We start from the raw sequence: 26184 nt of genomic DNA on the forward strand, positions 1-26184 counted from the left end.
AATGTTTCTAAACAGCTATGAACAGAATAACATCCAACAATTAAAAACTCATAAAAACTATTAAACATTCTCCAAACACCAAATGGCAGTCAAACACCAAATGGCAGTCAAACACCAAATGGCAGTCAAGAAAAATAAACTTAAAGCCACCTTTACTTACCCCCTCCAGCAGCTCTCCTACTCCCCTTCCCTGCAGGCCATGGCACACACCAGAAGCAGCAGTAGAAGCTAAGCTCTATACTTATGGTCCTCTTCCTTAGTGCCCATGTCTCTCACACACACCATACCAGTCATGCCCCCATGACCAGTTTCTGTCTCTCACACACCAATCATCTCCCAAACAGTCTTTGGCACACACACACCAGTCACCTTCCTGAACAGTTTCTCTCATGCCATACACACACACACACACACACACACACACACACACACACACACACACACACACACACACACACACACACACAGGCTTCCCACTCCCGTGTTCTACTTGCATATATGGTCTTCTCACTCTCGTAATCACTTTCTCTGTCTCTCTCTCTCTCACACCCACACACACTCACTCCCATGCTTGTTCTCTCCACATGCACAGGCTTCTCATTCCCAAAATCACTTTCTTTCTCTCTCACACACACACACACACCAGTCTCTCACTCCCATGTTCTCTTTCAGATATACCGGCTTCTCCCTCCCATGATGTGTCTCACACACACCCGGGTTTCTCACTCCCATGCTCACTCTTCACATGCACAGGCTTCTCATTCCCATAATCACTTTTTTTTCTCTCTCTCTCACACACACACCAGTCACCTGATCTCACTCATGCATACACACACACACAGGCTTCCCACTCCCAAGTTCTCTTTCAGATATACAGGCTTCTCCCTCCCATGCTGTGTCTCACACACACCCAGGTTTCTCACTCTCATGCTCACTCTCTTCACATGCACAGGCTTCTCATTCCCATAATCACTTTCTCTCTGTTACACACACACCAGTCTCTCTCATTTCCATGCTCACTCTCCACGTGCACAGGCTTCTCATTCCCTGAATCACATTCTCTCACATTCACACACACCAGTCTTTTTCTCTCACACACACAGTCACCTTACCAAGCAGTCTCTCTCTCTCATGCATGCACACTCACCCAGGTTTCTCACTCCCACAACTCCAGGCTTCTTATGCTCATGCTTTCCCACATACCCAGACTTCTCACTTCCATGCTTTTTCTCTCACACACACACACACACATCAGTCACCTCCCTGACTAATGCCTCACACTCTCACATACACATCAGTCATCTCCCTGAGCAATCACTTTCATTGTCTCTCACATACACACACACATCAGCTCTCTGACCACTCAATCACACACAGGCTGGCTGGCTGCTTCTCACTCTCTCTTACTCACTTCCTCTTCCCCCTACATATGTCACGGAGTTTTTTGCCGGTCCGCGGCGCGCGCTCCCGGTCTCTCCCGCTGCCGTTGCCGCTGGGCTGTCAGCACGTTCAAGCCCAGTGGGAACGGCAGCGGTGTTGGAAGAAGCTGTGGCACCCGCGGCTGGCCTTTTCTTCTTCCCGCGCCTGCCCCCCCCCCCCCCCCCGTGACCCGAAACAGGAAGTGATACACGGAGCGGTGCGCGGGAAGGAGAAAGAGCCGTGCCGCGTCGGCTGCAGCATCGGCCCCCGAGCAATTGAACCAGCCGGCAATCGAGAAAGGAGTCAGCAGCATGAGCCCCCGCAGGCCAAGAAAGAAGAATCCCTTCGGCCGCGGGAGGCTCATGCTGCTGACTCTTCTCGATTGCCGGCTGGTTCAATTGCTCGGGGGCCGATGCTGCAGCCGACGCGGCACGGCTCTTTCTCCTTCCCGCGCACCGCTCCGTGTATCACTTCCTGTTTCGGGTGGCGGGAGGGGGGGGGGGCAGGCGCGGGAAGAAGAAAAGGCCAGCCGCGGGTGCCATAGCTTCTTCCAACACCGCTGCCGTTTCCACTGGGCTTGAACGTGGTGACAGCCCAGCGGCAACGGCAGCGGGAGAGACCGGGAGCGCGTGCCGCGGACCGTCAAAAAACTCCATGACACATGTAGGAAAGAAACTCGAGCGAAGGCACGCTGCCCGATTGGCCGGTGCTGGGCAAGGCTTGCCCAGCACCGGCCAATTGGACAGCGTGCCTTCGCTCGAGTCACTCCCTCCTCCCCCCCCCCCCCCCCCGGACGCTGTAAAAAAAAAAAACCAGTTCATTCTCCGCTCCCTCGCTCCCCGATTGGCCGGCCAATCGGGGAGCGAGGGAGCGGAGAATGAACTGCTGCCTTCCCTCTGCAAGGGAAGGCAGCAGTGCCTCATTCCCCGTCTGCTCTCAGCAGTGTGCGGGCCGGATTCAGCCCGCGGGCCGCCCCTTGCCCAGGTCTGCTATACATGATGTTCTCTTACAATTGCAACATCGTCTCTGGGAATATCCCTGCTCTGTCCCAGCAGTAAACAAGCGGATGGACAGTACTTACCTTGTACAATCCATGCCTGGATATCAGAAGCCACAACTTCCTCACCACTCAGTGGTTGTGGAATCGGCGCAAAAGCAGTCAAGAAGAATAAGAACACATTCATCTAACCCCCCAGGAAAAGACCATAGATTTCTAGATTCCCTGGATCGTAAAGTCTTCCAAGGGGCTATGTTGAACTCTAGGATTTCTGCCTATCACCTATACATGACCCAGTATCAAAGAAACCTATGAAACAAATTCAAGAATTTGTCCCATCTCTCCCTACTGAATATCAGGAAGCTGCCCAGGCTATCACCCATAAGGGTATGGAAGCCGGAAAACATGAAGTCCGGGCAGCCTATGACGGGTTCTAGACTACTTCAAGAGTGGCTGTATCAGGCATCAGTGCCAGAAGATGGGCATGGCTCAAGGCCTCAGACCTTAGGCCGGAAGTGCAGGACAAGTTGGTGGATCTCCCCTGTCAGGGAGACAACTTCTTTGGATCTAAAGTCCAAGATGCTGTGTGTCAATTAAAAGAGCATACAGAAACACAGTTGTCTTCCCTCCCATAGGATCCCCCTATGCACAGTCGGTGTAGGCCTCAAAGGAGGGACACCACAAACCTTTTTACAGACAGCGGAGGTTTTACCCTCCTTCATCTCGACTTCACCCTTCCAGGGCACAACAAAGGCCGCAACCACGACAGCAGAGACCATCTAGACCTCAGCCTGCTCCACAAACAAGTAGAGATGTGAATCGGAACTGGTTCTGGTTCCGATTCAAATCTTATAATTTTTATCTTCTGGCCCGATTGGTTTTTTGTTTATCGGCTGCGCCCGATCCGATTAAACAAAACCCCCCCTAAAACGTTTTAAAATCACATGGTGGTCCAGTGGGGGCGCGGAGAGCGATCCCCCGCTCTCGGGCCATCAGCTGCGCTAATAAAAATGGTGCCGATGGCCCTTTGCCCTTACCATGTGTCAGGGTATCCGTGCCATTGGCCGGCTCCTACCATGTGACAGGGGCCGGCCAATGGCACGGATACCCTGACATATGGTAAGGGCAAAGGGCCATCGGCGCCATTTTTATTAGTGGCAGCCAACGGCCTGAGAGCGGGCGATCGGTCCCGGGGCTTCCACTGGACCACCAGGTGATTTTAAAATGTTTTTGGGGGGTTTGGGAGGGTGGGGGAGGCTAAGGGATCAGGTTTAAAGGGTCGGGGTGGGGTTTTTTTTATCGGGCCATCGGCGCCATTTTTATTAGTGGCGGCCGACGGCCTGAGAGCGGGCGATCGGTCCCGGGGCTTCCACTGGACCACCAGGTGATTTTAAAACATTTTGGGGGGGTTTGGGAGGGTGGGGCAAGGTAAGGGATTCGTTTTAAAGGGTCGAGGTGGGTTTAGGGGTTGTTTTGGTGTGCCGGTTTTCCCGCCCTCTCCCCAAATAACTCCCGTTAGTGGACACAAACCCGATTAACGATTTTTCACGATAAATCGGGGGAATTTCTATTGTATCGCACTCTTTAACGATTTTTCACGATTTAAAAAATATCGCACGATATTTTAAATCGTCAAGAAACGATTCACATCCCTACAAACAAGTACTACTACTGGTTTTTGAAATCTTATCCAGAGAACTCTGCCTTCTCTCAAATCCCCACCCACAACTCCCAGTGGGAGGCCGGATATCTCAATTCTCAACAATTGGCTAACATTAACAACAGACCAATGGGTCCTCTCCATAATATATCGAGGATACCAACTCAATTTCCTCTCACTTCCCACAGATTTTCCGCCAACACAAATTCATCTCGGCGAAAATCACATTCTTCAGTTACAAGTAGAATTATCCACCCTTCTGAGAGCCAGAGCTGTAGAGCCGGTGCCCCGGACTCAACAGGGCAGAGGATTCTATTCCCGTTATTTCCTCATTCCAAAGAAAACCGGAGGCCTTCGTCCCATCCTAGACCTCAGAAATCTCAACAAATTTCTGAGGAAAGAAAAATTCAAGATGGCTTCTCTAGGCACCATGCTTCCTCTTCTTCAAACAGGAGATTGGTTTTGTTCTCTGGATCTTCAAGACGCTTACGCTCACATACCAATATTCCCACCTCACCGCAAGTACCTGTGTTTCATGGTGGGGCATCAACATTTCCAATACAGAGTACTGCCATTCGGAATTGCCTCTGCTCCCAGAGTATTTACCAAATGTCTAGCAGTAATAGTAGCACACTTGCACAAGCAAAGTGTCCATGTCTTTCCATATCTAGACGACTGGCTCATCAGAAGTCACTTTCAACAGGGAGCTCTCACTTCTCTCAGTCAAATGATTTCCCTACTTCACGCCATGGGTTTTCTCATCAATTATCAAAAATCCCACCTTACTCCATCTCACCTACTTCAATTCATAGGTGCAGACTTGAACACTATCCTATCAAGAGCCTTTCTACCCGAGGATCGAGCAGAAACACTATCCCTGTTGGCAAACTCAATTCACTCCAAGAAACAAGCAACAGCTCCTCAGTTTCTCACCTTGCTAGGCCACATGGCCTCCACAATTCATGTCACTCCTATGGCAAGACTAGCCATGCGGGAAACTCAATGGACTTTAAAATCTCAATGGATTCAAGCCATTTAACCACTGCATTCTCCAATTCAAGTAACCCACCAACTACATTCCGCTCTCCTTTGGTGGGTGAACAAGGACAATTTGGGCAAGGGCCTACCCTTCCAACAACCAGTCCCACAGATAACATTAACTACAGATGCATCCACCTTGGGTTGGGGAGCTCACATACACAACCTCCAAACCCAAGGTACTTGGACAAAACTTGAAACAACATTTTCAAATCAATTTCCTGGAGCTTCGAGCTATACGTTATGCGCTGCATGCGTTCAAGGACCACCTTTCACACAAGACTGTTCTCATCCAAACGGACAACACAGTAGCTATGTGGTACATCAACAAACAAGGAGGTATGGGCTCGTATCTCCTTTGTCAAGAAGCTGCACAGATTTGGAGCTGGGCCCTGAACCACTCAATGTTCCTCCGGGCCACTTATCTGGCAGGCATTCAAAATGTACTAGCGGATCGACTCAGTCATCAATTCCAACCACACGAATGGTCCCTGGATCCTGCAGTAGCGACCAGGATATTTCAACGTTGGGGACAACCAACAATGGATCTCTTTGCGTCACATCTGATTAACAAAGTGGACAAATTCTGTTCTCTACACAAACAGAAGAACCAGCCAGCCAAGGACACCTTTGCTCGCCCTTGGACCTCAGGCCTACTATACTATACTATACTATACCTGATACGCGATTCCACCAGGCGTTTTTTCCCCTTTGTGCTAACCTTTGTGCTCCTTCTAATATAATTATATTTATATTTATGTTAATAATTTAACTTTTATTAATGTTATTTAGCTTTTTGCTTTGTTTAAAATTATTTCATTATTGACGTTTAAATGTATTAGACTAAGGAATTTTACTTCCTGTTTATTCTGTTTCATTGTAAACCGGTTTGATATGCATTTTATGCAGGAAAATCGGTATAAAAAAAACTAAAAATAAATAAATATACGCGTATCCTCCGATACCACTCATTACCAAAACTCTAGTGAAGCTACAACAGGACAAAGGGTCCATGATACTCATAGCCCCGTATTGGCCTCGACAAGTATGGTTTCTCACACTTCTAGACCTCTCAGTCAGCGATCCAATTTGTCTGGGAGTAGCTCCCACTCTCATAACTCAGGATCAGGGTTGGTTGCGCCATCCCAACCTTCAATCCCTATCCCTGACAGCATGGATGTTGAAAGCTTGATCTTACAACCTCTCAATCTTTCATCCAGTGTCTCTCAAGTACTTATAGCTTCACGTAAACCTTCCACACGAAAGAATTATTCTTCCAAATGGAAGAGATTCACTTTGTGGTGCAGACAAAAGAATATTGATCCTTTCACTTGCTCCACTATTTCTCTACTAGACTACTTATACCATCTTTCAGACTCTGGTCTCCAGACTTCATCTGTAAGAGTACATTTAAGTGCAATCTCAGCTTACTATAACAAGATGGGAGATGCACCTATATCCTCACAACCTCTTGTCAGTAGGTTTATGAGAGGTTTAACTCAAATTAGACCACCAATTCGGCCTCCAGTCACAGAATGGGACCTGAATCTGGTTTTAACAAGACTAGTACGTTTTCCTTTCGAACCCATAGATTCCTGTGATCTTAAATTTCTCTCATGGAAGACTATCTTCCTCATAGCCATTACATCAGCTAGAAGGGTTAGTGAGTTACAAGCACTTGTCACGTACTCACCCTATACGAAATTCCAACATGACAGAATTGTTCTCCATACACATCCAAAATTCCTCCCCAAGGTAGTTACGGAATTCCACTTGAACCAATCCATAGTTTTACCCACATTCTTCCCAAGGCCTCGCTCTCACCAAGGAGAAAGAGCCTTACATACCTTGAACAGTAAGCGTGCACTCTCTTTCTACTTAAACCGCACTGCACTCCACAGGAAATCCAATCAGCTCTTTGTTTCCTATGATCCAAACAAACCGGGTAAAGCAGTGGGTAAACATACTCTATCCAATTGGCTAGCAGATTGCATACAGTTTTGCTATGAAAAAGCAGGCCTTCCTCTCCAAGGGCGAGTAAAGGCACATTCAATAAGAGCAATGTCAACCTCAGGAGCACACTATCGTTCAGTGCCAATCCTTGACATATGTAAAGCAGCAACATGGAGTTCTCTTCATACCTTTGTAGCTCCTTACTGTTTGGACAAAGAAGATCGACAAGATTCAGCCTATGGACAATCTGTCTTAAAGAACTTGTTTCCAGTTTAAGCCCAACTCCTTCTACATCCAACCTGCTGTAATCTTCGGCTGATTCATTTTCAACAATACTTCACTGTTGCTTCACTACAAAATGACTCAGCCTCTAACTTGCTAATCACCTATATGTGAGGACTAGCATCCTGCTTGTCCTGGGATAAAGCAAAATTGCTTACCTTGTAATAGGTATTATCCCAGGACAGCAGGATGTAGTCCTCATGAAACCCACCTGCCACCCCGCGGAGTTGGGTCTCATACCTTTTATTATTTTATTTTTTGCTAAAGCTTATTGCTACAATATGAGACTAGAGTGAGACCCCTGTGGCAGAGAATATCATGGCATGCTGGGCATGCTCAGCGGCCTACATCCTGCTGTCCTGGGATAACACCTATTACAAGGTAATATGTAGAGACAAACTGAAATGGAAAGCGCAACAAGCCAGACTCTATATGCAATGCAGCAATGGAGAAACAATCACCACCAGTCCTCATAAGTCATTCATCAAACAATAAAATCAAAGGAATTTAAATAAATTCTGTTGGTAAAACCATACTAATAAAAAAAATATTTCCAATGAGCTAAGGAATAGAATAATATCCAATAATTAAGAGCTCATACAAAATTTTAAATTTTTTTCAAAACAGCAATAAAATATTTCAAAATGGAAGACACAGCCAGCCAATTAGTAAAACTAATAAGGATGGAAAATTCATTGCTCTCCATAACTGAAAATTTCATTCCCAGTCACCCTGAGCATGTTGTGGATTAGTAGGCAGCATAAACTTTCTTCACACACATTCTCTCATTCACACAGACACACACATACCTTGGACAGTTTCCCATTTATACACATACACCCCAGGCAGGTTTCCATTCACACACACAAAGGGGCAGATTTTCAAAGGGTTATGCGCGTAACCCTTTAAAACCCCTCCTGTGCGCGCCAAGCCTATTTTGCATAGGCTTAGTGAAACGCGCAAGCCCGGGACGTGCATATGTTCCGGGGCTTGAAAAAATGGACAGGGCATGGGCATGGCCAGAGGCCTCAACACTGCCGCTGGGCCCGGGGATCGCGTGCCAGCACTTGGCCAGCGTGCACAACCTACGCCTGCCCGGAGACAGGCGTAAATAATAAAACAAAGATGGGGGGGGGGGATTTATATAGGGCTGGGGGGCGGGTTAGATAGGGGAAGGTGGGGGGGAGGGAATGGGGAAAGCCATCGGGGCTCTCCTAGGGCTCGGCGTGCACAAGTGTGCAACCCCGTGCGCGCGCCGACCCCAGATTTTATAACATGGGCGTAGATTTGCGCGCGCAGGTTACAAAATTTGGCCCATAGAGTGGTGTTGTAGTGATGGATGCTGCCTCATGACCAGTAGGTGGCGCTGTTTTTGCCAGTTTCTAAATCATAGAGGCTGTAGTTAAACTTTACTTGGCTGGGTACTACCAGTAGAGGGAGTATCGTAGAGTAGGGACTTGACCTATTGCCTCATCTGTAGCTTTACCATGGCCCTTATAAAGCTTCCCACTCCAAATGCCTAACCCCTTTGATGAGCCTAGATAGACACTCATATAGAAGAGAGAGAAAACCAACGTGACAACCAAGCTGTGGTTTAATACAAGATTTTATAATTTCAGAAAGTAATTTTCCTGGGGTTTAAAACAATATCAGATGCACAACACACCATTTTGCTATGGTTCTAATAATCATTTCTTTCTCATCTTCAAACCAAAGTTTATAATATAGCCTTTTCCCTAGAGAGCCCTTCTCTCAGCCCTCAGTATTTCACCTTAGTATTCATCCCTGTTAGGGTTCAGTAACTGGTGACAGTCTTGATTGTCTGTGCTTAAGTTTCTGCCAACTACAACACATTCTGATAAAGGTAACGTAACAGGGCTCTTCTCACGTCTAGCCTCCGCAAATCTCTGGGAGGAATGAAGACTTCATTCCTCCCAGTTTTAATTGTCCTAGAGACCTACAGTTTACTGCAATTTAAACTGGGTACATACCAAGTGCATATATCTGAAACGTTTAGTAGTATAAGTACTATTGAGGCTTAGGCTGTCCTCATCTCTTTAACTGGAGAAAGGTCTTTCACCAGCTGCTTTAAAATTTACCACAAATTAATTACTGCAGTCAACCCTTCAAGCAGCTTCCCAGCACATCTTCTAAAGAAGTAATCACCTTTCCCGAGCCTAAAATTTACAGGACTCAATTACTGCAGCCAAACATTCAAGCAGGGCAGGGTTTGGCATTCAACACTCAATAGTGAATTTAGTAACTTTAAATAATCTATTCATTGCTTCAAGGCAAATCTTTCCTAGATTACTACAGCTTTTAATATTCCCAAATCCAAATATCAGATGCACAACACACCATTTTGCTATGGTTCTAATAATCATTTCTTTCTCATCTTCAAACCAAAGTTTATAATATATTCCCGAGCCTAAAATTTACAGGACTCAATTACTGCAGCCAAACATTCAAGCAGGGCAGGGTTTGGCATTCAACACTCAATAGTGAATTTAGTAACTTTAAATAATCTATTCATTGCTTCAAGGCAAATCTTTCCTAGATTACTACAGCTTTTAATATTCCCAAATCCAATATATATAACATAGGGAAGCATTAAAGTCCCCCACCTATATCTTTCTCAATTTTCAATTCCTTTTTTGCTAAACTTCTTGATAGAGAGAAAAGCATGGAATTCTAACTTACAGCTCGATACTGTAACGTGAGGTTGGAGATTCCCCGTCTGTAACCCGCTGTGGGCGCACAATTCGGACGCGTAAGGCGATCCTGCGATACAGTCTCCAGTTTCACGCGTCCTTAGTGCTTCTTGAAACCGACCCATAACCCTTTCCGCACCCAGCATGTATATGATATGTAAATGAACGAATTAGCTATTTAATGAACAAATTAGCTATTCCCCTCCGATACTGTGACGCGCGCTTCGATTATCTCCTTTGTAACCCGCTATTTTGCCGCGTCCTTAACCTGTTAGTTTACCGCCTACCCTCTACCTGGTGTTAGTGTGGTGTTCGAACAGCTACATACCGGACTGCACCATGGACGACCTCCATATATACTAACATTTGCAGCGTAAAGTTGTTCCCTGTACGTACCCGGATCAGTCCAGACTCCTGGGTTTTGCCCCCCCTCTAGCAGATGGAGACAGAAGTTTACAAACAAAACTCCGCCTTATCTAGGCTGGTGCCACCTATAGTCTGGCAGTCTTCTTCTGTCTCCTAGCAGGTGGAGAGGGTGCAAAACCTGCAGTCTGGTTTGAGGCCTAGTAAAAGGGGTTGTAGTGATTTAATTTTGGTGACTAGGGGTTTCCTAGTATTGTGTTGTGGAAGCCGGGACCGCAGTTGTCTGCCTGCAGGTCCGGTTGGTCTCCTCCCGGTGAGTGGTGAGGTCCCGCTGGGGCCATCCCCCCGGGGAGTTGAGCGCGCTGAGGGTGGGCTACGGGGCCCTTGCCAGCAGGGTTTGTTCTTGGTCACTAGCCTGGGGGTGATACCGAAGAGCTCGGTTCACTCCCCCCAGGTGGACCCGGAGCCGGCGGCGAACGGTAAAGAAAAAAAAAAAAGTTTGTTTTTTATTGTCTGTACTGCTTCCTGCTGTGTTGCTTTTCTTCTCCCTGTCCGGGCTTCTTGGGTCGCGGGGAGGGGAACACGAGAGGCGCCGCGGTTGTTTGTTTGCTGTTCTCTCTTCTTCTTGACATGCCGCGGCAGCCAGTCTGCCGGGCCTGCGGGGCGGCCAGTCGCCTTTCCCGGGACAGCCTTTGTTCTGGCTGTGTTTCGGGAGGGGGAGGGCGTCTCGGCAGGGCCTGTGGCGACGCGGCAGGCGTGTGCACCGGCTCTGGGGCAGAAATCGGGGGCAGTAGGTCCGTTCCCGCGGAGCAGGGACAGATGATGGCATGGGCCGAATGGCATCTGCAATGCATAGCGGCATCGCACATTGCGGGAGTGGAAAATGTTCAAGCGGATTTCCTGAGTCGCAATCGGCTAGATCCCGGCGAGTGGGAGCTCGCGGACGTAGCGTTTCAGAGCATTTGCGCCAGGTGGGGAACACCGGTTCTGGATTTGATGACGACGTTCAAAAATGCCAAGGCCCCACGATTCTTTGCCCGTCGCCGGGAAACGGGGGCGGAAGGGGTCGACGCCCTCGCGTTGCCTTGGCCGACAGGGGTACTACTTTATGTCTTCCCTCCGTGGCCCCTGATCGGATGGACGCTGCGGCGCATAGAGCTTCATCCGTCGCCAGTGATTCTAGTCGCGCCCGAATGGCCGTGTCGGCCGTGGTTCGCGGATCTTCAGAACTTGAAGTTGGAAGCTCCTCTTCGGTTCCCATATATGCCGGACCTTCTGCATCGGGGTCCCGTTTGTTTTGACCAGGTCAAATGCTTTTGTCTAGCGGCATGGCTTTTGAGAGGCGTAGGTTGAAGAAGCGGGGATACTCGGATGCGGTGGTCACGACTTTGTTGCGGTCGCGCAAGCCTTCCATGTCGCTGGCGTATGTGCGTGTATGGACGGTTTTTGAGTCGTGGTGCATGGCGCGGGATATTCGGCCCACGCAGGCCTCGGTGCCCGAGGTGTTGTGTTTTCTACAAGATGGTTTGGCTAAGGGCTTGTCTTGCAGTTCTCTTAGGGTGCAGGTGGCGGCCCTTGCTTTGCTGCGCGGACAGGTCCACGGAGTGGCCTTGTCTTCGCACCCGGATGTCGTTCGGTTCCTCCGAGGGGCTAAGCAATTGCGTCCTCCGTTCCGTTCTCCGTGTCCATCGTGGAGTTTGAATCTGGTTCTCAAGGCCTTATGCACCGTTCCCTTCGAGCCTATCCGCGGAGCTACCGTGAAGGATCTCACACTGAAAGTGGTCTTTCTGGTGGCTGTTGCGTCGGCAAGACGGGTATCGGAGCTTCAAGCATTGTCGTGTCGGGAACCCTTCTTAAGAATTACGGATTCGGGAGTGTCGCTTCGTACTGTGCCTTCCTTCTTGCCTAAGGTGGTATCTGCTTTTCATCTAAATCAGACGGTGGATTTGCCTTCGTTTTCTGACACTGATAAGTCTCTTCCGAATTATCGAGATTTGCGGAGGCTAGACGTGAGAAGAGCCCTGTTACGTTACCTAGAGGTGACGAACCCCTTTCGAAGGACGGATCATCTTTTTGTCCTGTGGGGCAGTCCTCGCCGCGGTCAAGCGGCTTCCAGGACTACCATTGCCCGTTGGTTAAAGGAGGCAATTGGTTCCGCGTATTTGCTCCAGGGCAAGTCTGTCCCAGTGGGCCTGAAGGCTCATTCTACGCGTTCTCAAGCAGCCTCCTGGGCGGAGTGCAGCCAGGTATCCGCAGAGGATATTTGTAGAGCGGCGACCTGGAAGTCATTGCATACTTTTGCTCGTCATTATCGCCTGGATGTTCATGCATCAGGTAGCGGCAGTTTCGGGTCTGGGGTACTAAGAGCGGGACTCTCCGGATCCCACCCTATTTGAGGTAGCTCTGGTACATCCCAGGAGTCTGGACTGATCCGGGTACGTACAGGGAAAAGAAAATTAGGTCTTACCTTAGTTAATTTTCGTTCCTGTAGTACCACGGATCAGTCCAGAGTCCCACCCGTCGAGTCTGTTGTGAAGAAGGTGAGTCTGATAGCGAGACGGTTGGTTTCCTGTCTGTCCGTTTTGTATCTGTTCCTATTTTTTCTTCCTTATCGATGGCTTTGGTTCTGGTCCCATTTGGGAGATAGTTGAGCCACTAGTTTTGGTTGGTAGGTTCCTGTATATAGTTCATTTGTGGTAATTTTGGGGCTTCATCTGCTTTGACATTAAGTAAGACTGCCAGACTGTAGGTGGCACCAGCCTAGATAAGGCGGAGTTTTGTTTGTAAACTTCTGTCTCCATCTGCTAGAGGGGGGGCAAAACCCAGGAGTCTGGACTGATCCGTGGTACTACAGGAACGAAAATTAACTAAGGTAAGACCTAATTTTCTTTTATATATATATATATATATATATATATATATATATATATATATATATATATATATATATATAAATACCTGTCACTTTCCGAATCCTTCATCTCCACACGGGCGGGCGGGCGTGCGGTCATCGAGGCGGCGGCAGGAGCCGGCGGGCGGGTGGGCGCCCGTTCATCCAGGCGGCGGCGGGAGCCGGCGGGCGGGTGGGCGCGCGTTCGATCCAGGCGGCGGCGGGAGCCGGCGGGCCGGTGGGTGCCTGTTCATCCAGGCGGCGACGGCGGGAGCCGGCGGGCGGGTGGGCGCCCATTCATCCAGGTGGCGGTGGGAGCCGGCGGGCGGTTGGGCGTGCATTCATCCAGGCGGAGGGAGCTGGCGGCGAAAGCGGCCTCCGGCAGCCCCCGCCGGCAGTGAATGAATGCACGCCTGTGTACGCCCGTGCGATTTCGGCTCTCAAGGCAGTCACATGCCGTGACGTCAAGCGTCGTGATGTCACGCCTTGAGCACCGAAATCGCACGGGCGTACACAGCCGTGCATTCATTCACTGCCGGCGGGGGCTGCCGGAGGCCGCTTTTGCTGCCGGCTCCCTCCGCCTGGATGAATGCACGCCCACCCGCCCGCCGGCTCCCGCCGCCGCCTGGATCGAACGCGCGCCCACCCCGCCCGCCGGCTCCTGCCGCCGCCGCCTGGATGAACGGGCGCCCACCCGCCCGCCGGCTCCTGCCGCCGCCTCGATGACCGCACGCTCGCCCGCCCATGTGGAGATGAGGCATTCGGAAAGTGACAAGTATTTATACCGCCGCGGCCTGGATCGAACGCGCGCCCACCCGCCCGCCGGCTCCTGCCGCTGCCTGGATGAATGGGCACCCGCCAGCTTCCGCCGCCACCGCCGCCTGGATGAACGGGCGCCCACCCGCCCGCCGGCTCCCGCCGCCGCCTGGATCGAACGCGCGCCCGCCGTTTCCTGCCAGTAAGTTTACTTTTTTTTTTACACTTTATTCCCTTTTATTTTAATTTTCGCCCTGCGCCTTGCTTCAGGAGCGGGGGAACCATCCACTTCCTGGTACCTGTCATTTCAAATGTCAGTTGAAATTACATTTGAAATGACAGGTACCAGCGCACCAGGATACTGTATAGGCGCTGTATTAAGCGCCTATACAGTAAAATTGGTTGCGCGGGCCTAACGCTTCGCAGACGCGGCTTGCATTTGCAAGCAATTTACATAGAGTATCGAGCGGTATGTAAAGAGAACTGTGCGTGCGGGGAACGAGGGTGCGCCCGGCACTGCCGCACTCTTTCTAACGCGGCCTTACAGTATCGACCTGTTAATTCTGTGAGGGTTCTGTGAGGGTCTGCAGATAACTTCCCATCTGGTTCTGCTTCCCCTTCCTCCTCTCCCTCCTCGATCTGGAACTCCCTTAATGTCAAGAAACTCCCTTAATGTCAAGAAACTCCCTTAATGTCAAGAAACTCCCTTATTTATAGCACTCGGAAAGCCTCCTGAGGCACTCTGGCCCTGCCTACTTTGGCTCATGCTTTGAGATACCATGTACCGGGAATTCTGGGTCTTGTAGACCTATTTAACATTACCTTAACTTTTCTTTACTTTCGGGCGATACAGTACCGACGCATAAAAAAAAAGTGTCAGTGTCCGGTGCCTCCTCATTTGATGCGCACACATTTTGGTTCTCAATCCGCTCGATTCAGTATTCAAATTAGACGCAAATCCAAGCGGCGCCAAAGGAGCGCCAAAAGCACGCCTATCAAGCGGTAGGCATTCGCAATTGAATTTAGTGTATAGGGCGTTATAGTGCGCCTATACAGTATCCAGGGTGCGTTGGTTCCATACCTGTCATTTCTATGGAACGGCAAATGTCATTTTGAAAATGTAACGAAATGTTATCGATCTGGAAATGTTACATTCCAAACTTTTCATCAATCTGGAAACTTATCCCATTGTTCCCCCTTTGTGACATCATTGCTGCGTCCTAATCCTACCTTGGACGTGTATATAAGTCGCATCGCCAAGTAAAAATCCCCTTTGTATTTAGTTCGGGCCAGGACACAGCGGTTACAGCGGTACCTTTGGATATCATTCGGAAGATCGGCAACGCTTTCAGCAGGTAATTGGATGGTTCTTTCCAACAGACCCCCGCATGGACACCGGGACCGCTGCCCTGAGCATCCGGACATCCATGATTTGAGGCTCCGCTACCTTCCACGTCCGGATGCTCAAGGCAGCGGCCATGGCTGTTGGAAGCCAGCAGGGCCTCCGATCATGGACGTCCGGAAAGTTGCGGAACGTTGGCCCCTACCTTCCACGTCCGGGCGCCTGGGAAGGCCTGGGAAAGTGCTCGAGGCAGCCTGGTTGTCCAGAAAGAGCTGCCTTCCAACGTCCATGGCTGCTGTCTTGAGCGCCCAGACGTGGAAGGTAGGGGCCTCCGATCATGGATGTTCCTGCCTCTTTCCGGACGTCCATGATCGGAGGCCCCTACCTTCCACGTCCGGGTGCTCAAGGCAGAGGCCATGGGCGTTGGAAGGCAGCGGGGCATCCGATCATGGATGTCCGGAAAGAGGTGGGAACATCCATGATCGGAGGCCCTGTTGCCTTGAGCGCCTGGAAGTGGAAGGTAGGGGCCTCCAATCATGGCGCTCAAGGCAGCGGCCATGGACGTCTTTATTGCATGTTCTGCATGTGCTCCTCTTCTGTTTTGTTGATGTTCATTCTTTATTGCATGCTCTGCCTGTGCTCCTCTTCTGTTTTGTTGATGTTCACTCTTTATTGCATGCTCTGCATGTGCTCCTCTTCCTTCGAGGTCATTCTATTCTTGATTATCGCTCCGTTCATTGATCCCTTTCCTCAGTTTTTTTTTCTCCTATTCAGACAGTCATGCCAGGAAAACATTCCATTGCAACATAGGCTCGGCGCGCGCAGAGGGAGCTTGGGGCAGGTTTTCGGGGGGGGGGGGGAGGGGGTACGCGCGTATCTTATGCGCATACCTCTTTGAAAATCTGCCCCATATCTTGTTTGCATTGGTTGTTGACTTTTGTGTTCCTGAGAGGTTAACTGACAACTCTAACTGCAACCTCTTTCTCCATCTTTCTCCACAGATCGTGTGAACGATGGTGACATAACTAGTGACGAATCCATTCCCACGCCAGACGATTTTGTATTCCTCATGTCTAACGCGGACTCCCTCAGCCAACACGTCTCCACAGAGGAAGTGATCACACTTAATCTGTTCGAGGTGTCTCCTAAGAGCCAACAATCTGAGGCATCTGCAGCCCTGGAAGCATCTATAATACAACCTGAGGCTTCTGTCGCCATGGAACCATTTCTAGCATCAGAACCATCTCCGCTACAGGCTGCTGCTCCACTGGCACAGGAAATATCACAGGACTTGGAACAGGCATTATTCGGAATAGACGGCCTAAGTGAGCAGTTTATGAATGGAATCACCTCTTGACAGGATCAACACAATGACTTGATGCTCCAGGAAATTAAGTTGATCCGAGCCGACATCAATGGTGCGCTGGCTTCCCCCGCGATTTTGATGAAGGAAATGATGACAGACTTGATCAGTGCCGTTAGAGATGTCGTCTCAGCTTTTCGTTCCATTAAACAATAAATTATAAATAAAAAATGTTTTTTTCCATAAACTGATGTTTCTTTTTTATGTGCCATGCCACTCCTCACAACACACAAACGTTTCATGCAATAAGTATTGTAAATAAATTGGTGAAATCAAACTCGTACAATTTTTAAATTTAAAAAAAATATATATTTTTTTAACTATTTACAAATGTTTTTTTTTGTCAAAATAAAATTATTTTTTTCTGAAGGCATGGGGAAGGAAAGGGGAGGGACCGTACCATACCATGGGGGAAGAGGAGGATCATTGCCATTGACATTGACATTGATCAGATAGTGCCCGTCCTGCAGGATCCCACGCCATGACAAGCTGGGACTGAGCTCCTGCCATTGTGCGCAGGAGCTCAATTATCTCCCGCTGGCCAAGGCGCAGGTCGTACAGGATGGTCACCGCCTGCACTGCCATTCCCTCCTGGACCTCCAGGCTGCGGATCAACTGTGCCAGTGGGGCAAGCACTACTGTAAAAACTGAAAAATATGATGTAATAGAATCCTGAATTAACCCAATAACATCATAGGTATGGAAACTGAATTTTTGTTATTTATTCTACTTTTTGTTTATTTTTGTTCTTAGATTTATTTATAATTCTTATGAACGGGAATCTCATAAAATGCTCACTTGTAGCCACAGTAGCTTATTCAAAGCTTTAGACAGTCTGACTTTTTAAGACTGTAACTGTAAAATAATTTAATCATTGATTCCCGTTCTTGTGAATGTAGGACACAGTCAGCTTTTTGTTGCTTGTGGTATCAAGCTTATGTGTAGAACTCATTTTATCACTGCGGATAACAGATATGAGAAAGATCGGAGCTGTCACTGTATTTTAAGACTGTCGCTGCTCCGTCTTATGCAAACTGACAATTCACTTGAAAATCACTATGTTTTCTTTCTTTTAGCCGGTGAAAAAGGAGGTCGGGGCTGTCGCTCTATATTAGAGCTGCCGCCGCTCCGTATTACTCAAGCTGGCTTTTCACTTCAGAGTCACAGTTTTATGCTTTGCCCAACACGGCCCGTGTTTCGTAGAATTACTTCTTCAAGGGCTTATGATGGTATATTTTTATGGTCCTGTTGACAGAGAAGAGTTCTGCGTCCTCAAATTGCGGTACAGCGTTTCCTGTCAGTGATACCACAAGCAACAAAAAAAGTTGACTGTGTCCTACATTCACAAGAACGGGAATCAATGATTAAATTATTTTACAGTTACAGTCTTAAAAAGTCAGACTGTCTAAAGCTTTGAATAAGCTACTATGGCTACAAGTGAGAATTTTATGAGATTCCTGTTCATAAGAATTATAAATAAATCTAAGAACAAAAATAAACAAAAAGTAGAATAAATAAAAATTCAGTTTCCATACCTATGATGTTATTGGGTTAATTCAGGAGGGCAAGCACAGCATCTAGGCACCCCTCAGGGGCTGAGGGCTCTTCCTGGCTGCTGCGCTGGCCTTTGGCCGTCGACCCGTCCCTGGAAGCCCAGGAGAGACAGGGTTGACAACGTTAATGACTATGTCCTCCTCGTCTCCCATGGCAGGTGGGGCAGGAGCGAGGGGGGGGTGGCAAAAAAATGGGGGGGGGCTCAATAATGGGGAGGGGCTCAATAACTGGGGGGGGGGAGCGATAATGGCGGGTAGCGGTAGATCGTCGCCTTCCTCCTCTGCCGATGTGTCTGAAAAGAGAAAAAGTGAAAGCGTTACTGCTGTCGCAAATGCACACATCCAGAACGGTAGGAAGGAGAACTTATCGACATTTTAAACAGGACCCTAACCTCTAGCATTACAGTGGGCATTAAATTTAACAATGCAAATGTGATCGGCGTGCCATACGGCATTAAACATCCACATACTTTTACTATGCTGATGCTATTAAAGGCTAACCTTGCTGTTCTTATGGAGGAGCAAATTCTGTGGTCGATGACCCCTCCGTGGTGCTCTCTGAAAACAAAAATAGCAAAAGTGTCACAGATCGCATGCAAAGATCCAGAATGGCACAAATGTTAAATTTCTTATTGTCATTACTAAAGAAGACCTTGCCGCTTGCATGGCAACTATGACAATTGCTAACAGCACATACCTTCCTCCACTTTGCGGTGGGCCCGCAAGTACTTGGGCTCCTCCCGCCTGATGCGCCTTGCCCGCTTTTTCAATGCCTCAACCTGATGGGAAAACAACAGAAATAGGGAAATACAAGTTGATATAAAACTTTTACTTTGTTTTTGAGGCAAAAAACAATTCAAACCAAACAAGTCAAGTGCCAGTTTTTCTTTCTCACCGACAGCAATACAAAACAACCCCAAAATACTAAATGTAATTTAACTCGGATTTTTCCCTGCTAGCTAGAAGTATAAGCTGTGTCATTCTTACAAGCAACATCGACCAGACCTTTGCCAACCTCAATATAGGCCAATGAGCTTACCTCCCTTGGGTATGAAGCTTGGGTGTTGTATCACACCCGCCAAGCCTCGTCAGCCCGGTCCTGGTCCCGCAGGCGCCCAGAGCGGAAGTAGAGGTGGCCTTAATCGTCAACTATGAGGGTGGCCAGGAGCCTGACGTCCCCCTCTGATAAATTGGGAAGCCTCCCACGCGCCATCCTTGCCCTTGCTGTAAAGCATAAACAAAATGGCCGTTCTGGCGTGACGTTCCACTTGCAAGCGTCCTGCCACCTGCTCCCGGCGTCTGTACAGGTGATGGACCCGCGGAGCCGCAAGGACACCTAATTGTAGATGCCGGAAGAAGGCCTGGCGCGGTGTCCTTCACCTGGCGTCCATACAGGTGTCCATGTCTGCGATAGACCCGCGGAGCCACAGGGACGCCTAATTGTAGACGCCGGAAGACGGCCTGGTGCGGCATCCTTCACCCGGTGACCATACAGGCGTCCATGTCTGCGAATGACCCGTGGAGCTGCAGGGATGCCGAAATAACTTAACATAAGCTATAATAAAAGGAAAGGAAGTTATTTATTGAGGATTAAATGGGAACACAATTCAAGAACTATAAATTATGCAATGGAAAACACAGCGAAGACAAGGGAAAATTCAAACTCTATTTTATTTGTCTCACAATTATTTGTTATTTTAAATCGACTTTTCTGCTTGCTGGGAAATGGTTTGATGGATGGATCACAGCTCTTGAAAGAAACATAACACAAAATTTAACATACTGTACAGGCATTAAAAGTATTATATCTCGAATTTTGCAGAGCTATGAGCAACAATAAAAGCGCTATATCAGTATGGAGAAATGAATGTATAACAGATAAGAACTTACAGGAGAAATAAGTTTCGATGATCCTTTCCCCATACAGTGTTGTCCGCCTCAGCAGCCGGTTCCACAGACGGATCTGGCGGCAGGTTTTCTGCTACCTCTGCATCCACACCAAATCGCTGACAAATGTGTAGCATGCAGTAGGCAACAATGATGTTCACCACCTTTTCTGCACTGTACTGCAGGGCTCCCCAGAGTGATCCAGATATCAGACTCATCCTTTCAGAACTCCAAAAGTACGCTCGATAACGTTTCTGGTTCTGCCATGAGCCTCATTGTAGCGTTTTCTGCTGCAGTGCGTGGAGACTGGAGTGGAGTTAGCAACCAGGGCTTATAATCAGGAATGCATCAAAAACAACATCACATATATAAATGCACACATATTGTATACCGGACATCCCAGATATAGAATCCCAGGCTGTTGCTGATGTCACTTACCAAGTAGCCAGCCTTCACCATACTTTCCCTCTGGGAAATGAGTGCCCATAGATGAATGTGCCAGAATGTAGGTGTAATGGCAGCTCCCAGGATACTTTGCTACAACATTTAGAATCCGAAGGTTGCATCACAAACGACTTGAACATTCGTTGAATGGAAGTGCTTGCAATTCTGGAAGGAACTCTCTTCCTCCGACCTGGGGGTAAACGCAATATGGGTGCAGACTATAGCACCCAACAATTTCGGCATCCCTGCAATACCCATGAACCCACTGTGGATTTGTTGAAGCTCCACTGGATCAGTAGGATACACGATATACTTCCTTATCCGCTTCATCATGGCCTTCAAAACTTGTGCCAGATGCCGTGAGAAGGAGGTCTGTGTCATACCCACAATGACACGGGGGTTTGAAAACTTCTGGTACCAAAATAATTTAAGGCACCAAGAAGTTTCGTCAACCCTGGCACAGCATGGTGGCGATTGGCCAGGGGATCAAGGTCGCAGCGCAGATCTTCATAGAGGAACAGGATTGCCCGTGAGCTCAGCCGGTAGGTTTGGACTACATCTCGCTCCGACATGCCAAAGATAGTTGTCCGTGGGCGAATGATACATCCAGGTCTGCCGATGGCCCATCTTGGTCTACCGATGTCCCTGTCCTGTGCACAGACGACTCTGTCCCGCTGTGCCTGTGTGAAAAATAACACAAGAAAATCAGCATAACCTAATACTTCTTGATTATTCATTTATTCATTTAAGAAATAGAAGCGGAGCCTCAAGGACGCCTAATTCGAGACGCTGGAGGAAGGTCGGGTGCAGCATCTGCGATGGAGCCGCAGGGACGCCTAATTGTAGATGCTGGAGGAAGGCCTGGTGCGGCATCCTTCTCCCGACGTCCATACAGGCGTCCTTGTAGCCGCTCGACCTGTGGAGCCTCGGAGACGCCCAGACAGAAAAATGCTCCCATTAGATATTTAAAAAACAACACAATACATACCTCCTCCGGTCTTTTCGCCGAGTTCTCCTGTTGGCTGTTGTCTCCAATAGGCCGTCTAGAATTCGCTCACAGAGCATTTCTTAATCTCTTTCTCACCCATGAGAAAAAAGATCACCAAAGCCAATATATACATGTAGTTCATGACGCTGTCCGATGCTGTCTGGATACTCACGACTGTCAAGAGCACAGCACCACACTAACGCCAGGGTCAGGGTAGGCGGTAAATATTGAGGGTAAAGACATGGAAAATGTGCAGGTTAAAGACGTGCTATTTTGGGCACGAGTTACTGTATCGAGGGGAATAGCTAATCAGGTCATTAAACATCATTAAACACCATTAACATACCATCTACATGCGGCGGGTGCCAATTGTTATGTGTTGTTTTCAGTACGCGCTGAGGATGAGGTAGAACATATACTGGATCATGTATCCGTCTTATGCATCTAAAACACACGTCCAATTCGCGTTAAAAAGCGTGCAAGCCGGGCCGTGCTTTACTGTATCGGCCCGTTTGATAGGAAGCTAGATGCTGTCTACCAGTGCATTATTGTGCAGGAACTATCATGAATACTACGAATCCATCACACTCATACACATACCTTCAGGCTCCCATTCACTCCCCTCCCCCACCCCCCAGGTCAGTTTCCCATTCACACACACCCCAGTCAGGCTGTCATTCATTTATTCACATATACACACATGCATGTATACCATTGGGAGTCGATAGGGAAGCCCATTCTACTGCTCTTCCTTGAGTGCCGACCCCTGTGCTAGTCAAATCTTGCGGAGAAAGCACTTCCTCTAGGTTGATCTTGTGCATTGCAAGTACATGCCAACTGCCCGTGTTTTGATTACCTTACGCTGGCCCAGAGAAAGAGCAGGAGATCGGGCAACTTCCTCTTTATCTCAGCCAATAGGATGAGATCTACTGGCAGCCTCATGGGCTTCCTCTTCTTCTACTACCGCTGCCCCATTGGATGTGCAAATGCAGTAGTTCTGGGCCTGGCTGTAGGCCTCTTCCACCTCTGCTGCCGGGCAGGATGAGATCCCCTGGTGGCTGCGTGGCCTTTTCTTGGCCAGGTGGCATGGGATCCCTTGCCTCTGGTTACCCTCCACAGCATGGTGCTGGGGGCCTTGGCGCCCCCCCCCCCCGACCTCCTCAGTGTTTCACTAGTTCATTCAATGGTGATGGCCCTGCACTGCCGGAAAAATAACTTTAAAATATGGAAGTATCTCAAGTAGTCATTAAGGTTTCAACTTTTTATTATTCATTAATGTATTCAATTGGTACAAATCAGAGCAATACATAGGAAAGAACATTACAATTAATTAATTTTCTCCAACTTTTCTGCCCAATACACACAACAATCTAAATAACTGACATAAACATAACAATAAATCCAAATAAATCAAGCTAAAGAGAGAGATCAGCTGTGCTTATTTCTAATAAGCTAAAAAAATTTAATTCCCAATTGTCCAAATTAAGTCATAGAGACAAAACTTTCTCATCAGTCCTTAAATGGATTTATATGGTTTAATAAACAAAATTCTGATTAAAATAAAATTTCTCAGTTACAACTGATGAACAACACTTTTCCAGAAAATGTGTATTTTTGGACATGACAGTGAAACAACATACTCCTGTCTGCACATTTTAAACAAGTGTCAGATCCAATAAAGCCCATTTAATGAGCTCACAATGGTGAACTTATTTTTCTGTAAAGTATTCAAAATTATAATTCATGAAAATCCACATTATTAGATACTTTTAGAATAGAAGCCTTACATCCACACACATTTCCCACCTGGTGTTTAGAATTGTAGTCTTTTGTCCAAATATGTGCTAAAGCCACATATAAGATTTCTTGTTAATAAGAAATTGATATATATTAGATATTGATGGAATTATTTGTTCAAAGAGATTTAAAAAGGAGGTAAAAATAAACAAATTAAATAGAAAATTGCCCTGTTGAAATCTTTTAGTAACATAAAAATGAAGTTGTAAATACATAAATCACATTTCTCAAGCTTCTTTTCTGTGACACCATATTCAAAAGAGTGCATCATGATTGTGTCAGGTATCATCAAATTACTAACTGTGGCTACCCCATTTTCTTTCAACTGAACATAACAAGGATTATAGTATTGCTGGCAAAACTAAGGAATTACCCACAATTTGAAGGAAAAGAGAAATTGAATGAGACAATGAGAAATAACTTCTAAAAAACTTTCCAAGCTTTCCTGGCTGACATCACTAAAAAATGTGAAGAAATATCTATACCAATCTTGGCTCTATCTGCATGGATAACATTCTTCAAATTGAAAGGAGAAACAATTTGTCTCTCCAACTCCAAATGTGTGGATTCCTTTGTTTCAAATAGCCAGTTTCCTACTGATTGCAATAAACATGCCATATTATAAAGTTTAAAGTTTGGGAAACCGAACTCAACTTCTTTACTAGTGTTTTAGGAGTCCATTTTCAGCCGCTGTGTAGCTCAGCTGATTAGTCAGATAATTTTATCCAGCTATCCAGCAAAGTATATTTAGCAGCTCAGTAATGCGGCTGAATATACCTGGTTATCTTAAAGATATAGCAGGATAAGTTTATGTGGCTATCTTTAGGATAGGTCTGTGGCCTGATCTGAGTTAACTGGATAAGTTATCCGGCTAATGCCATTGCTCCCCAGAACGCCTCCTACCTGCCCTCTCATCGCCCCCGACTTATCTGACTAAATTCTAGAATTTAGCCAGATAAGTTTTCCGTGTAAATGGCTTTAGAATACCGGCTTTAGAATACCGGCTTCTTCATAATAATTAAAGTTTTTTTTTTTTAGTATGACTGGTAACATTTGCAATATTTATAATGACTTCGGAAATAACACCATTTTTATTAAATTTATTCTTCTTAGCGTAGGCAATGGGAAAAGACCCAACTTTCCAACTTGTTTGTGAAAATTTAAATCATAGGTTTAACATTAAATTCATATAACTTTGCAGGTGTTTTTGGGATCCATATACCTAATAATCACTTCGCCTGCCTATTTAAGTGGAAAATCTATCCAGTGATATGAAAAATCATCCCTTATGTCTACAACTTCAGATTTCTCCAGGTTAATTTTAACCCTAAAAATTCACCATATATGTTCAATAATTCCAATTCCATAGCAAGAGATTGCTTTGCTTCTGAGAATAATAATTCAATATATAAAAAATAAGAATTTCAGAATCTGTTCCCCTACTGGAATGCCATTTAATTTCTTGTTACAATTTATGTATCAAAGGTAGTAGAGACAAAATAAAAGGGGTGACAGAGGATAACCTTGTTTTATACCTCTCTGACGTGAGAATGCAGAAGATAAACAGCCATTGACAGAAACTCAGGTAGTCAGATTAGAATTTAGAACCTGAATGAAATCCAATATGGCACCTTGGAAACCTATATTGGGTAATGCAAAAAACTAAAAGGACCACGAGACTTTGTCAAAGGCCTTCTCTGCATCTAGCCCAATAATCACTGGAGCAATTACTGTTGCAGACTTTTGATTCTACTCTCCCAATGCTGCAGCTATTTCCTCACAATAACTCTACAATACCTGTCCATCACAAACCCCACCTATGACTTCAAAATAAGAGAGGGCAAAATAAGATTCAGTCTATTGGCTATTACTTTGGCAAATATTTTGATATCTTGATTTAAAGGAGAAATAGGCCTTTAAGAAGCTGGGTCAGTCACATCTTGTCCTGATTTGGGTATTATGGTAACTATTGCCTTTTGCAAAGACTGTGGCATCAATATCTGTTTTGTCATTTCCAAGTATAGGCAAATCAAAGGTTCTGCAATTTGAGAGGACAAGATTTTATAAAGACCTGAATATAACCCATCTGGCCCAGGATACTTCAAATGAGAAAGTGATGCAATAACCTGGAGAATTTCTTGAACAGTAAAGGGAGCATTCAATTTTGACAATTGACGAGGAGACGTGGTAAATTTAGCCCTTTCCTAAATTATCTACATAAGAAGAAGAAAGAAATTGTATATCTTCCTGATCTGCAACATATTTATTTAAAGGAATGGAAAAGAGTATTTTGGGAATCTTTAATAACTAGAACACATTTGGAACTAACTTGTGATTTATTCCAATGCAAGAAAAACCTGTGCTTCAAAGTTTGCCAGGAAAATTGTGCTTTTTGTTGTATTAAATGATTCAATAAATGTTGTGTGTCAATAAAAGATCTTTTGGCTACATCTGAATTGTGTTTTACAAATTCTTTTTTGGCTGATTTAAAGTCAATAATATCTCTGGATATTTTTTTTCTTTTTTGCAACAACAAAGCTAATAATTTTTCCTCTAACATTTTTAGCAGCTTCCCAATATAGGATAGGTTCATCTTTATGTTGCACATTCTGACTAGTTTATAAATCCCACTTCTCTACAATACATTTTTTGAACTCTTCATTGTTATTTAGTCATAAAGACATTCTCTAAAACCTATCCCCAACAATAGGGAGACCTGTTTCTATCATCCATGCCACAGA

At 46.6% G+C, this 26184-nt stretch overlaps 1 protein-coding gene across 4 annotated transcripts in view; it reads left to right on the forward strand.

The window, feature by feature from the left end:
• LOC115084531 (thioredoxin domain-containing protein 3-like) overlaps nucleotides 1-25899 on the forward strand; it is a 310312-nt gene extending 284413 nt beyond the window's left edge. Inside the window, exons 7-8 of one of the 4 annotated variants that reach the window (XM_029589511.1) lie at nucleotides 15353-15424; nucleotides 16413-16908. In XM_029589511.1, coding sequence (XP_029445371.1) covers nucleotides 15353-15424; nucleotides 16413-16421 — 81 coding nt within the window. In that variant the 3' untranslated portion in view covers nucleotides 16422-16908. Of the gene's footprint in view, nucleotides 1-15352; nucleotides 15425-16412; nucleotides 16909-25462 lie in introns of those variants that run through there. The other 3 variants (XM_029589514.1, XM_029589512.1, XM_029589515.1) reach the window with 3 other exon arrangements.
• Nucleotides 25900-26184: the final 285 nt, after the last annotated feature.

This window comes from Rhinatrema bivittatum, chromosome 2 (assembly GCF_901001135.1).
Source record: "Rhinatrema bivittatum chromosome 2, aRhiBiv1.1, whole genome shotgun sequence".
In the NCBI taxonomy this organism is placed as follows: Eukaryota; Metazoa; Chordata; class Amphibia; order Gymnophiona; family Rhinatrematidae; genus Rhinatrema; species Rhinatrema bivittatum.